We start from the raw sequence: 13,500 nt of genomic DNA, 5'->3' as shown, positions 1-13,500 counted from the left end.
TCTTTGTATTTTTTTTTTTTTTTAAGATTTTATTTATTTGACAGAGAGAGCAAGACAGCGAGAGAGGGAACACAAGCAGGGGGAGTGGGAGAGGGAGAAGCAGGCTTCCCGCCGAGCAGGGAGCCCGATGTGGAACTCGATCCCAGGACCCTGGGATCATGACCTGAGCCGAAGGCAGACGCTTAACGACTGAGCCACCCAGGCGCCCCTGTTCTTTGTTAATTTTAAAGGAATTATCAAGCATCTGCTTTGTGTTAGGTTTCGTGGGGGAAACAAAGATGTAGAAAATCCAGTCTCACCCCTCAGGGAAGTTATAGTCAAGCAAGGCCCCGACTGCTGTAAGACAGGCCTACAGTGCAAGGGACTGATGATGCACGTGATGATGACCCATTGCATTTCCGCTTTTCCACATAGGAGTGCTCTCACCCCAACTCTGATTCCCTCCTCCCGAGAACATGCAGCAAGAGTAGGGGCCAGGTTTGGGGTATCTGTGCCACATCAGGAAGTGGAGATGCAGAGGAATCAGGTTAGCTGTGATTGGTGAGGGGAGCTCCACGTTCCCTGAAGTCATAGCTGGGGCGGGGGGGGGGAGCTTTTCTGGTAGCGGGTATAGAGGGTGAGTCCTGAGAGCACAGGGCACTGGGCAGAGGGCAGAGGGCAGCGGGCCCAGACGGCGCTCAGTGACGTACTGGTGCCCACACAGTTGGGATGCTGAGTGTCGAGTAAGGAACAGTGACAGCTCATGTGGTTGCCTGCAGAGCCCCCACCTGGAGCAGATTTCCTGTTTTCCCTTCCCAAATAGCAACTTGAGAAAGGGAACCCCAAGCTCCTGGTTTCCAATAACGTGGTTGAGATCTCCTTGGCCATGCTTGATGAGACAGATTGAGCTTCTTAATTCAAAACATTCTGGCTCTCAAAGTTTCTGTAGCCCAGAAGAGGAGCACTTAGGTATTTCTTTTTTAAAGTACTTCAGTTGAAAGCTCCACATGACTTAAAGCAATAGGTGTGCTGTGGCATGGTAGTTTGTCATCTCTAATTTCATAAAGTCTGTTTACTGCATATTCGTGTATTTTTGTGTGCTAAAGGCTCCCCAAACATTCATTTTTCACAGAACTCAAGGATTAAAGTCTCCCCTAGTATGGCCTGACACAATAAACTCTAATATACCCTCTCCAGGGGCAGGGCACCGTCATGTTCCATCATGTCAATAACTCATGCAGTAAGAGGGCCTCAAGCTGACTTGACATAATAGGAAGTAGTCTTAGTAGTTATGCATGACAGCCGTGCTGTCAAAACAGAAATGTTGGTTTATTTTAAGTGATCCATTGATTCTTTGTGCACGTCCCGGCACAGCACAGAGCCTGTGGTTTCCCCACTACTTGTGGTTTCCCACTGACAGCTCCAGGGTTTGACTTAAGAGCCAAAAATAAGTTCATGAAATTCACAAGTAGCAGCCTACACAAGAGCAATAGTGCTTCTAAGTTAGCTTGACCAAAAGCTAACTGAAGGATCATTTTCCTCATTGTGCTAACTCCTCCTCGGACAAAATAACATGCAAAAGAAATACCCAAGAATTTATCTTCCCAGATGTATTTATCTGCTTAGCACGTCTTTCTCGGGAATGGGTACCCCATTTTTTAAGTGCATCTTTGAAATGGAGGATCTGTCTGGTCTGATCAGGAATGGTTGAGAACAGCAGTTTCCATTTGCTCTTTATATGCTTCCCTGCCTAGCGGTCTGGCCCTGGGATCTCCTACTTCGCTACCACCCTGTCCTTATTCAGCTTTCTCTCCCCTTTGATTTCAGGAACTGTTTCCCTCTTCTACCACAGTCTGTTCTTCTTCACACTTTATTCCTTTTATTAACAGCTTTCAGCTGATAATCCCCATGTTCAGAACCCGGAGTGATGATCTATATGCTGCCACATCAAACCCCAGCCCCTCTGACTGTCCACCCCCAGCCCACCCCTGCCTTCCTCCCAGTCTGAGCCCATGATATCATCTTAGTCGTCAGAGGGTTAATAATGTCAAATACACACACACACACACACACACCCGCTCATTTCTGTTGCTTGCCCTCCGGAATGGCCCTCTGTCCAACCTTTTAGCTTCCCTGTCGTACTCTTTGTCTATGACCAGCTGAAGTTCCCCTCCTACTTAAGGTAGATCGATGCTGAACCCCCATGACATTTGTGATTTGTTCCGCCCAGTGAGGCACTAATAGATGGTGTAATTTCTCAAGTAACTGACTGTCATTAATCTAGTTCCGGCTAGGTGGTGAGCTTCCTGAAGGCAGAACTGGGCCTGTGTCTTTGCAGCGGGCTTCCCAGTGTTGGCCTCACTGTGGGGCCCATTGAAGGCTGGCATTTCAGGTTTCCAAGCCTAAGATGGTACTGACAACACACCTTCCTGGATCCTGAACCTCCACAGCCCGAGACTTGGCGCTCTCAGCCACTTACAGTTCACTGTGGTTTAGTGCCTGGGCACCAGGAAGCCAGGACAAGGCACAGCCTCGTGCTGGATCTTTGTCAGTGTGGTTGCTGCTTTTGTGGAATTTCCCAGCTGGTGCTCACACTCTAGGCTGTCAGACTGAAACTGTTTTCTGCTTCCTTCTTTCAGTTTACTATTAAACCACTGGATAAGAAAATCGACGTCTTCAAATTCAACTCCTCAAAGCTTCGTGTTAATAAGCTGGTAAGTTGAGATCCTGATTTTTGTAACTGATAACTGTAGTTTTTCTGAGAAACTGAGCGCCTTTTTTGAGAGAGTATCAGAGTAATTTCTTGTGAGGTGTAGAATGATAGCTCACCTGCTACACGCTTTGCCAATAGACCTTGAAAGACTCTTCCCTTTAGCTTAACCTAGCGAGTCAAACCTAAATTTTGTGATGTGGAATTAAAAAAAAAAATTATTTTTATGGAGGTACCTTATACATACAAAAGGATAAGGATAATGTGTATTAGGTATAAAGAAGGGCAAAAATAAACATCTACGTGCCCACTACCCAGCTTTAAGAAATAGCACACTTCCAATACTATTAGAACCCCTCATGTTAGCATTCTGCTGGCTTCCCCCACCCGCCTCCCCAAGGGTGATCACCATTCTGAGCTGTGTGCCTATAATTCCTTTGCTTTTCCTCAGAACTTGACTTCCTATATAGCAAAATGAATATACTATTAAGTTTTGTGAACTTTTGGAATTTACCAACTGCTGTCAACTGTCTGTGTTCTTTTTTTTTTAAGACATTATTTTCTTTTTCTTTTTTTTAATATTTTATTTATTTATTTGACAGAGAGAGACACAGTGAGAGAGGGAACACAAGCAGGGGAAGTGGGAGAGGTAGCAGCAGGGTTCCCGCTGAGCAGGGAGCCCAATGGAAGCTCAATCCCAGGACCCTGGGATCATGACCTGAGCCGAAGGCAGACGCTTAACGACTGAGCCACCCAGGAGCCCCAGGACAACATTATTTTCTGAGATGTAGCTATGTTGATGCTTCAAGATATGATCCCTTTATTTTTATTGCTGTATAGTATTCCTTTTGTGGATATATATGTGTGTGTGTGTGTGTGTGTGTGTATGTGTACTTGTCATTTTCCTATTAATGAATAATTAGGTGCTTTCTACTTCTCTGCCATTTTAACAAGGCTGTTGTGAACATTCTTGTACCTGCCTCCGGCTGCACACATGTAATAGGTTCTCTCGAGAGTATCTGCTTAGGAGTACAGGTACAGGGCTGTAGTGTATGTCCAGATTCAAGATTACGCCGTGTTGTTTTCCAAAAAAAGGTGAGTTAATTGACAGAGCCAATGCAGTGGGTGCAGCTTCCTTTTGTTTGATATCTTCCACGCTTTTATCATCAGCCTTTAAAATTTTCTGTCACTCTTGTGCATATGAAATGGTATGTCGGGGTGCCTGGGTGGCTCAGTCGTTAAGCGTCTGCCTTCGGCTCAGGTCATGATCCCAGGGTCCTGGGATTGAGCCCTGTGTTGGGCTCCCTGATCAGCAGGGAGCCTGCTTCTCCCTCCCCCACTCCCCCTGCTTGTGTTCCCTCTCTCGCTGTGTCTCTCTCTGTCAAATAAATAAATAAAATCTTTATTAAAAAAAAAAAAGAAATGGTATCTCAGTGTCATATTAATGTGCATCTTTATATTTACTAATGAAGTTGAACATCTTTTTTAATATTTTTGACCAAGCTTATTGTCTCTCTTTTTTTAAAATTTAAATTCAATTAATTAACATAAAATGTATTATTTGTTTCAGGGGTACAGGTCTGTGATTCATCAGTCTTATATAATACCCAGTGCTCATTACAACACATACCCTCTCGAAACTTACTGTCTCTTTTGTCAAACACTTGTTTCATTTCCTTTGGTTAGTATTTTCTGGGTGGTTTGTATTCTTTATTAGTTATATCTTCTCCCAGCTTGTGGCTTATTTTTCCTCCCTTTTTAATGTCTTAACAAAGAATGTTTGATTTTAATATAGGCAAATATATACATCTTTTCCTTAATCCTTTGTACTGTTTGTGTCTTGTTTGGCATTTTTTTTAATCCTATGATCATAAAGATATTCTTCTATATTCTCTTCTAAAACTTTCAAGGGTTCAGTCTTCGCATTTAAATCTTTAATCCTTCTGATTTTTGTGTACAGTGTAAGGGAGGGATCCAGTTTCTTTTTTTCCACGTGAATAACCTGTCGTCCCAGCCTAACCTATTGAACAAGCTTTCCTAGCCTCTCTGATCTGCAGAGCCACATCTTAACTTAGGAGAATGAGATGCATCCAGAAGACATGCCGAAGTGTCATGTTTCTCTCCTCACGTGTAATTTTTGCCCCCCGGCACACTTGAGGCACCTCGTTTTGCCTGTCTTTGGGGGAGCACTGGAGGACGTTAGTAGAGAGGGCCTTGGTGTTTCACGCTGTGCTTTACTTCTCAGGTTTCCTGCTGCCCCCAAGAGCCCTGAGACCAAGATGCCGTAGCGCTGGTGAGCTGGTAGGCAGTGAAGTAAATTTGTGGGTTTAACATTTCCACTGCTTCCGACCACAGATTCTCCAGCTCTGTATCGGGAACCATGACCTTTTTATGAGGAGAAGGAAGGCTGATTCTTTGGAAGTTCAGCAGATGAAAGCCCAAGCCAGGGAGGAGAAGGCTAGAAAGCAGGTGAGCAAGACCATGTCAGAACCACTGTTGTCGCTGAGTCGTGGTCTTGGCCTTGGAGGTAAGCAGCGATCGTGGGCTGACAGGTGTCATTTGGCTATGGATACACCTTCTCTTATTTTATCTCTGTTGGATCTTTACTGGCTGATGCCCAGCCGGTGGGGTGTCCGCTCTGGAAATGAGTAATAAACTCCAATAGCATATGTAAAAGAAACATCTCTAGTTATTTCCCCATCTAAGTAAGTGAAGTGTGATTAATGCAGGCTTGGGAAGTGATAGACAAGCCTGTGTCCATCCATCTGTCCGTCCGTCTGTCCATCCATCCATCCATCAATCCATCCGTCTGTCTGTCTACCTAGCTAGCTCGCTTTCTTTTTGCCTGCCTGTCTCCTTTGCCTGGCCTTGTCCTTTTCCTAATTAGATGGTGATAGAATGCACAGCAGCGTCTCGTGCTTGCTGTGGGAATGCTAATTAGACTCCGGCCGCACTTCCCCGCCACAGGTCAGCCCAGGCGGCACAGTGCCTGCGGTGGGAGGTGCCGCGTGCGCTCATCAGCAGACTGGACAGTCCGCATCGTTGTTTTCTACTCATAAACCATGTCGACTCACCGAAACTCACACAACTAATCTGAGCCTCGCTGCTGAGACTATCCACTGTGGTTTTGGACTAACTCCTAGACGGAGTAGCGGCAGTTGCCCTCAGGACTTGCAGGCTCAGAGGTGTAATCATTAGTCTGTGTGCAGCTCTCTGATGTGGGGACTCCCTGAGATTTGGAATGAAATGCCGTTTGATCCAGCATGCTTTCAGCGTTCCGTCCCTTTGCTCTCTGAGACAGCAGACTCTTTGGGCTGCTTTGGGGGCCACGGTGGTGGAATGGGTTTTCTTGGACAAAGAAATACTCCTGAGCCAGCACGAGTCTAAGTGGCAACTTCAAGAAGAGCCTTCTTTGACCTCTTTTCAGCCGAGCAAAACTTAGAAGTGAGAGATCTGAAAACAGCAATGAGCGCGTCACCCTCGGGGCTGTGGCAGAGAATAGCATGCGCACACCCCAGACCTGCACTGCCTGTAGAACAGCAGAGACATGTCCCTGGCATCTGGCAGGCCAGTGGCTTCATGGCCCAGTAGTAGTACAGACACTGACCTTAGAGCCAGATGTGAAACTTAGTATGTGACATTAGTAAATGACTTACCTTCCAGACCTCAGTTTTCTCATCTGTCCAGTGGAGCTAATGGTATGTCTTCTCTGTCTCAGATCAAAGGACACATTGCTCCTGAAAGCCTTTGTGAACTGAAACCACCTTGCAAACAGGAGGCCCCTTATTTAGTGGGTGGAGGTCTCAGGGAAAGTGCAGTGCTGGGAACAGAAGGTGGTTGCCTGGGCTTTTTTCAAGTGGAGCATAATGGAGATACAGTAATCTTCTTAATGGAAATTGTAATGCAGTGGAAATTAGAGAACAAATTGGCCAAGCTTTTCACTGACCTGTAAGAGGAAAATTGGAGAAGAATTTACAGTATTTTATTGCTTGTCTTTGCATTATTCCTTCGAGGCCCAATGCCTTTTTTTTTTTGGCTCAGTATTTAGAAGAGGCAGCAGTCTTAAAAATCTTTTGTTTGGGAGAAGATTGAAGCAAGAAGTAATTAAATGTGCTCTATTTGAGGAAGAAAATAGTGCAGTGGTCACTTCTGGCTTCTGCTTTCTGAACTCAGTTAATACCTGAAGATCACAGAGAATAGCACTTGTCCTATGCTTGTTCCCCTTATTAAGCTCTGCATGTGGCCCAATTAATACAGTGATCCAGAAGGCAGGGCCGGCGGCGGCAGCTCTGTACTGATGCCTTAAGGACGGGAGGAGGAGGGGGCTGCGTTCCCTGCTCAGCTTCCTCCTGTCGCTGGCCTGGCCGGGAGTCGCCTCTGCGTGAGGCTGGGTCCCTGTGCAGTGGTGCCGCAGCCCCCCTCCCCGTGACACACAGTGTGTGAACCCCCGATGCCTCGCAGAGAGCCGTTCCATCTATCTCCGTGGGTCAGAGGCAGGAGCAATTGTGGAGGAAAGTGGAGGTGTGGGAGGGGTCCGCGTGGATGAGAAATGGCAAGGGGGCTCGTCCAAGCAGAAGAGAGCTGTCTGTTTCTGGGGCTGCGTCTCAGGGAGAAGGAACCTGCATTGTGTGCGGTCAGCCGCAGGGCAGAGGCACGTGAGGTCTTGCAACGCAAAGGGTTATTGGCAGGGTGGCCATTTCAGCACACAGTGTGTAAGAACGCCTCCTTCGATCCAGGTAGACTTGGCAGGGCTTGCTTTTTTGTTGTTTTGTTTGTTACCTCACCTCTAGATGTTTTTTCACGGGACACAGCTGGTTTCGGAGGGCAGAGGGAGGCGGGTGACAAGAATGACACTGGCAACCTAAAGTAAAGGGGAGAAAAGAGGGTCTCCTTGCGGGACTCAGGACACTGGGCGTTCTCGGGCCCCCGTGGCACTGTAGGCCGTGGGCCCCATGACTCAGTGGCCACTGTTGTTGCCCCCAGATGGAGCGACAGCGCCTTGCTCGAGAGAAGCAGATGAGGGAGGAGGCAGAGCGCACGAGGGATGAGCTGGAGAGGAGGCTGCTGCAGATGAAAGAAGAAGCGACAATGGCCAATGAAGCTCTGGTGATTGCTGGGGGCGGTGCTGGGCCCCTGGAGGCTACACGGGCACTTGCATGGATTTCAGGACTTAGGCCTCCCGACGACCTCAGATTAGTAACATATGCTTTGACATTTCAGCTTAAAAAAAAAAAAAAAATCAGTGCCTTTTCTTTCCACCTGTGTTGGCGGAGGCAGACTCTGGTGGAGTTCATGTGCAGCCAAGCCCCGCTTTCACGGGGGCTCGCCTTTAAAGCAGGACTTCTCAGCTGGCACTGGGGCCAGATCACCCTTTGTGGTGGGAGCCATCCTGTTCCTCGGAGGATGTTTAGCAGTGTCCCTGACCCCTACCCACTAGATGCCAGTAGCACCACCTCCCCCCCCATTTGTGACAATCAAAAATGTCTCCAGGCATTGTTACCTGTCTCCCAGGGGGGCAAAGTCTCCGCTGGTTTAAACCACTGATTTAAAAGGAAAGAAGGTAGGGCGCCTGGGTGGCTCAGATGGTTAAGCGTCTGCCTTCGGCTCAGGTCATGATCCCGGGGTCCTGGGATCGAATCCCGCATCGGGCTCCCTGCTAGGCGGGGAGCCTGCTTCTCTCTCTGCTTCTGCCTCTCTCTCTCTCTCTCTCTGACTCTCATGAATAAATAAATTTAAAAAAACATTTAAAAAAAAAATAAAAGGAAAGAAGGTAAAGTTGGTTTTCTCCCTCATAAAGCATTCGCCTCAGCTCAAGTGGATAGTCAGAAAAGTGCTTTCTTCTTGCTTCCCATGGGCAGAACCCAAAGGGCCTTTCCAAAAAGTTGAGGGTGTGGCTTGTCATCCCTTGCCCGAGTGTCATCTGACGGGACATTCAGGGCCCCAGGGAGTCTGAGATTCTGGTTCTCGCTGACCTGAGTGTCTGAGGCCAGATCTGGGTGGGAAGATGGGCATGTGATCCCCATCCCAGCTGACAGCGCTCTTCTGCAGATGCGGTCTGAGGAGACGGCTGACCTGTTGGCAGAAAAGGCCCAAATCACGGAGGAGGAGGCAAAACTCCTGGCACAGAAGGCCGCAGAGGCTGAACAGGAAATGCAGCGCATCAAGGCCACAGCCATTCGGACAGAGGAAGAGAAGCGCCTGATGGAGCAGAAGGTGCTGGAGGCCGAGGTGCTGGCGCTGAAGATGGCGGAGGAGTCAGAGAGGAGGTTAGAGGTGGGGAGTCCTGGGCACTGGGGCTCAGGCGAGGGGCTGTTCAGTCGTAACCTGGCTCTGAGGCAGAGCTTGACTGCATGTGTCCGCAAGCTTCTTCCCCATCTTCTGGGGCAGCGGGGAGGCTCTTCCTTTGACAGGTTGGTGGTGAGGACTGGTACTTAAGCCAGTGTGGGGTTTGGGGGCTGGAATTAGTGGAAAGGCTCAGGAACACAGTTCTCTTGTTGAGTGGACCTCTGGTCATGCCTGTGCCTGTGATAAACCGCCATCCCTCTGATAGCCGTGTTTGCAGGAAAGCCATCAAGCTCGGCCGCAGACTGCTCTTAGCTGAGGAGCTATAAGGAGACTCTTCTTACGTTTAAAAAATATGGTTCTTTTCCCTTTTCATTTAGGGGACATGTGGGGAGACAGCAGCTATTTACCTTTAACGAAGTAAGGAGGAACCGCTTCCCTGCAGCCCTTCTTGGCGCTAAGGCTCCTGAGGCAGATAGGAGGGGAGGGCCAGGATCCTCTTTGTGGCCAGCTCACGACCAGGTTGAAGGATGGAACTGTAGGCTATACTTTCCAAAGACTGTTCTAGGCTTGGGATTGTTCTGGTCCTGCGGCCTTCAGATAAACACTGGCACATTCCCCACAGCATTTGGCTCTGTTGATTTAGAACACTTGAATTTGCTTTTTTTTTTTTTTTTTAAAGATTTTATTTATTTATTTAACAGAGAGAGACATAGCAAGAGAGGGAACACAAGCAGGGGGAGTGGGAGAGGGAGAAGCAGGCTTCCCGCAGAGCGGGAAGCCCGATGTGGGACTCGATCCCAGGACCCTGGGATCATGACCTGAGCCGAAGGCAGACGCTTAACGACTGAGCCACCCAGGCGCCCTTGAATTTGCTTTTTGCTACCAAGGTGCATTCACTATAGTTTCCTCTCTGCTTTTTGCATGTCATTCTGGGAGTATGGTTCTTTGTTTCCTGCCCTGTCTCGGGCCCCTTTCTTTCTGTGTGCAGGTCACTTCCCCTGCTGACTGATGCATGTTGGGCCGGGCCCCCTGGGTCCTGTGTCTTGCAGGGTGAAGTGCGAGGCCCTCAGTGTTGGTGCTCGTCTTCTTGCCTGAGGTTGGCCCCAGGCCTGCAGTTGTTTTACTTGGGGGCTGTGAAGAATCAGTTCTCTCACATCCTGCCCTTCATGATCCAATAAAAGACCTTTGATCCACCGTACTGTACCTCTGCCCAGCCCACTCTCACCCAGAAGTGAAGCAGAGGAAGCTGCTAGCCCCTCCCCCACTTCTCCTCCCCATCTACCAACTGCAAAGGTTTGAACTTGACTCCTGCCCACTGGCTTCCCTGCTCTTCCGGTTTAGATTTACCATTGCAATGAACAGCACTCAGGAATGTTGTCCTTGCTTTGGAAGTTCTGATTTTCACATAAATGCCCCCCCCCAGCCACTGGCCTTGTTTGCCTGATCTGGTGCCATCCTCAGGGTTAACCCACGTCCCTCCTGTCTAGGGGGATAGTGGGGAAGAGGGCTCTCTTTCCTCCACCTGTCACCTTCGTGGAGCTAACTGGCTCCTCCTTTCCTTGAAGGGCCAAGGAGGCAGATCAGCTGAAGCAGGACCTGCAGGAAGCCCGTGAGGCAGAGCGAAGAGCCAAGCAAAAGCTCCTGGAAATCACCACCAAGCCCACATACCCGGTGAGCCTGGCTGGGGGCTGCTGGCCTGCAGCTGCTTCAGACCTCATAGCCTTCCCTTCCCTCCCAGCCCTTCCGTTCCCTTGGTGGTGCCACGGCAGAGTGAGTGCTGCTTAGGGCCTGTGGCTGGGGACTGGATAGAACGCTGGTCTGCCATTTGGCCTCGGACAAGTCACTTCTCCGGTTGCCTAGATAATAGACAGCAGGGCCTTTCCCAGCTCTGAAATGTTTTTCTTATTCTAAGTAATAATAGTCCCAAATTATCCTCAAGAGAGGATAGCCTCTTGATGCCACGCTGAATGTAATCTTCAACTACCTGTGTATACCATATACCGTCATTATAGTTCTGGCAGGGGTACCCCGTGTCCCTCAGAGTGAACTATTGCCACAGAAGAACCAGCTTCCAAACTCAATTTTGGGACGAGGAGGCAGACTTCAATTACACAGGGTCACACAGTGAATAGAAAAGTCTCTTTCCTTCCCTTCCTCTGTGCATTCAGTTCAGCAAACCGTTCTGGTCCATGTAATACCAGGCAGATGCAGAGTCTGTATTCAGAGAGGGTGCACAGGGGCCTAGAGGAGAATGTAGCCCAGCCTGCAGGGGCAGGAGAGGCATAGGATGGCACCTGAGCTGGCTCTTAAAGGGTAAGTCGGAACTAGCTAGGTGGGAAAGAGACTGTGGGGTATTCTCAGCCAACCCACAGATGTGCGCCTGGCACAAACACACGCAGTGCGCACTCGTACAGCAGAGGCAGCTAAGAGGTGCACGGGGCACAGAGACAGAAGCAGCCCAGGGTTTGAGGTGGAGGGAAATGTGAGCAGTTTGCTATCGTCATCTGTGCCGGTCCTCGGTGACTGTGTGACAGGCTACCCCCAAGCCAGCCGTGTGGCTCAAAACAGCCATTCCTTCTCTCTCATGGCTCGGTGGGCTGAGTGGGCCGATGGTCCTGCCTCAGGATCTCTGCGGTGGTCGCAGAGCAGCCGGGACTGGAGTTGTCTGGGGGCTCATCTGGGTTGGGCACCGGAGATGTGTGTGGTTTTAAAACATACACTGGAGCGGGGTTCCTGGCTGGCTCAGTCGGTAGAGCATGCGACTCTTGATCTCGCGATTGCGGGTTCGAGTCACGTGTTGGGTGTAGCGATCACTCAAAAATAAAATCTTTAAAAATATAGAAATAAGTAAAATAAAACATAACACTGGAGCAAACTTTATATGCTCTTCAGACAGTAAATAAATAAATAAGTCCTGGAGGAGATCATCCGTATCAGCCTTTTAATCCTATTTCGTGGTATGGATGGATTGTAATTCATTTAAGCAGTCCCCTATGGATGGGTATTTAGTCTGTTTTCATCTGCAGTTGTGAACAAAACTGCAGAAAATATCCCTGAGCACAAATCTTCGCACATACGGTGAATATACTGGTAGAATAAATTCTCATAAACAGAGCCGTGGGGTCAGGTTTTCCATCGAGATGCTCTCCACAGAGGTCGTACCAGTGTCTGTTCTCACCCACAGCACGGCACTCAGCGCCCATCTTTTCAGAAATTTTGATGAGGTATAACATACGTACAGAGAAGTGCCCAGATTATAACTGTACAGCTTGATGAATTCTCACAAACTCAACACACCCATGCACCCAGCACCCAAATCAGAAAACAGAACGTTCCAGTACCCCAGAAGCCCCCTCACAGCGCCACCTTCTAACGCCCACGCAGACAGTCTGCCTCAGGCCTTGTCATCATGTCAGATGAATGCTCTGGGCCTCTCCCCTTTCCCAGACACCGTCCCAGACTCAGCCAAGGATCCAAGGGTGAGAGAGGCAGATCCTGCCCTTAGGAAACTTGCCAACAGGAAAAGAAGAAGGCACAGCCAGAAAGGAGTTTTTACAGGGTGGAGTTAGGGAAGTGCCGTAACAGAACCAGAAACACCATGTTAATGCATAGCAAAGAAAAGAGTTGCCATCTGGCCGAGAGGGATCTAGAAAGGCTTTGGTGAGAAATCCTAGTATTTGAGAAGGGCCTTGAAAGAGAGATGGCCTATAGGGAGAGGAATGGCTGAAGCAAAGGAACAGAAATGGTACTGTTCACAATTTGTTAGGGCAAACGGTAGGAGAAGCTAGACTAGATTGGGGCCATATTTTAGGTGACCCTTTGTTCTGGGATGAGAAAGTCCTCAAATCTAATCTCTTCATCTTCTGCTTCAAGCCCTGCTTTGGCTCCATCTTCTGAATCCAGACCCCTCAGCATGCAGGGGAGCTCTTTATGGTCTGGTCCCGGTCTCCCACCCCCCTCCCTCAGCTTTCTCGCTGAGCCTTCTCTGCCCTGCCCTGCCCAGTACCATGCCTCTTGCCTGGCAAGCCTTTTCCTCTGGCACATCCTCTGATGCCGGCAGAAGCAGCATCCCTTCTAGCATGCCTTTCCCAGCATCCTCGGCCACTGTTCACTCTCTGGCTACAGTGTCTACCTTACGTAGCCATGATGATCTGTGAGCACCTCTGTTTACTGAATAATACTTTCAGCTGTTCAGAGCTAGGGACTCTGCCTTGTTCTCTGCATCTCCAGCTCCTAGCCCAGAGCCGGAGGGCTTCCTCAACGAAGAAGTGAGTGGGAGTCTGTGTTTAATTTGGTGAGCATGAAGAGCTAATAAAGGTTTGAAGGGAGAGAAATGATTTACCTGGATTTGAGATCTTTGGGGTCGATCATCTGGCAGCAGCCAATGTAGGTAGATTGGAGGAGGAGAGAGAGGGCTGACAGCTGTTACGTGAGGCCATGGTGGTGCTGGGAGGGAGGCAGGGCCCGAGCTGTGCCTGCTGCCTCTATGGCTGCTGGAGGGTGGGTGGTTAACACAGTAGTGCCCC

General features: G+C 49.0%; 1 protein-coding gene across 9 annotated transcripts in view; it reads left to right on the top strand.

Annotated features, from left to right (window-relative positions):
- The window catches only part of NF2 (NF2, moesin-ezrin-radixin like (MERLIN) tumor suppressor), a 76,131-nt gene that overhangs the window by 45,723 nt on the left and 16,908 nt on the right, over positions 1–13,500 (top strand). For all 9 annotated transcript variants that reach the window (XR_014139740.1, XM_081801859.1, XM_081801853.1 and 6 more), the window contains 5 exons: positions 2,619–2,693; positions 5,045–5,158; positions 7,673–7,795; positions 8,738–8,955; positions 10,540–10,645. Coding sequence is in view for 8 of the 9 variants with exons in the window: in XM_081801859.1 (XP_081657985.1) it covers positions 2,619–2,693; positions 5,045–5,158; positions 7,673–7,795; positions 8,738–8,955; positions 10,540–10,645 (636 nt within the window). In the remaining variant the exon portion in view is untranslated. The remainder of the gene's footprint in view (positions 1–2,618; positions 2,694–5,044; positions 5,159–7,672; positions 7,796–8,737; positions 8,956–10,539; positions 10,646–13,500) is intronic.

This window comes from Leptonychotes weddellii, chromosome 13 (genome assembly GCF_054177405.1).
Source record: "Leptonychotes weddellii isolate Sample4059 chromosome 13, ASM5417740v2, whole genome shotgun sequence".
NCBI lineage: Eukaryota > Metazoa > Chordata > Mammalia > Carnivora > Phocidae > Leptonychotes > Leptonychotes weddellii.
The sequence above is the reverse complement of the archived record's forward strand: the minus strand, read 5'-3'. Positions and strand labels throughout refer to the sequence as shown.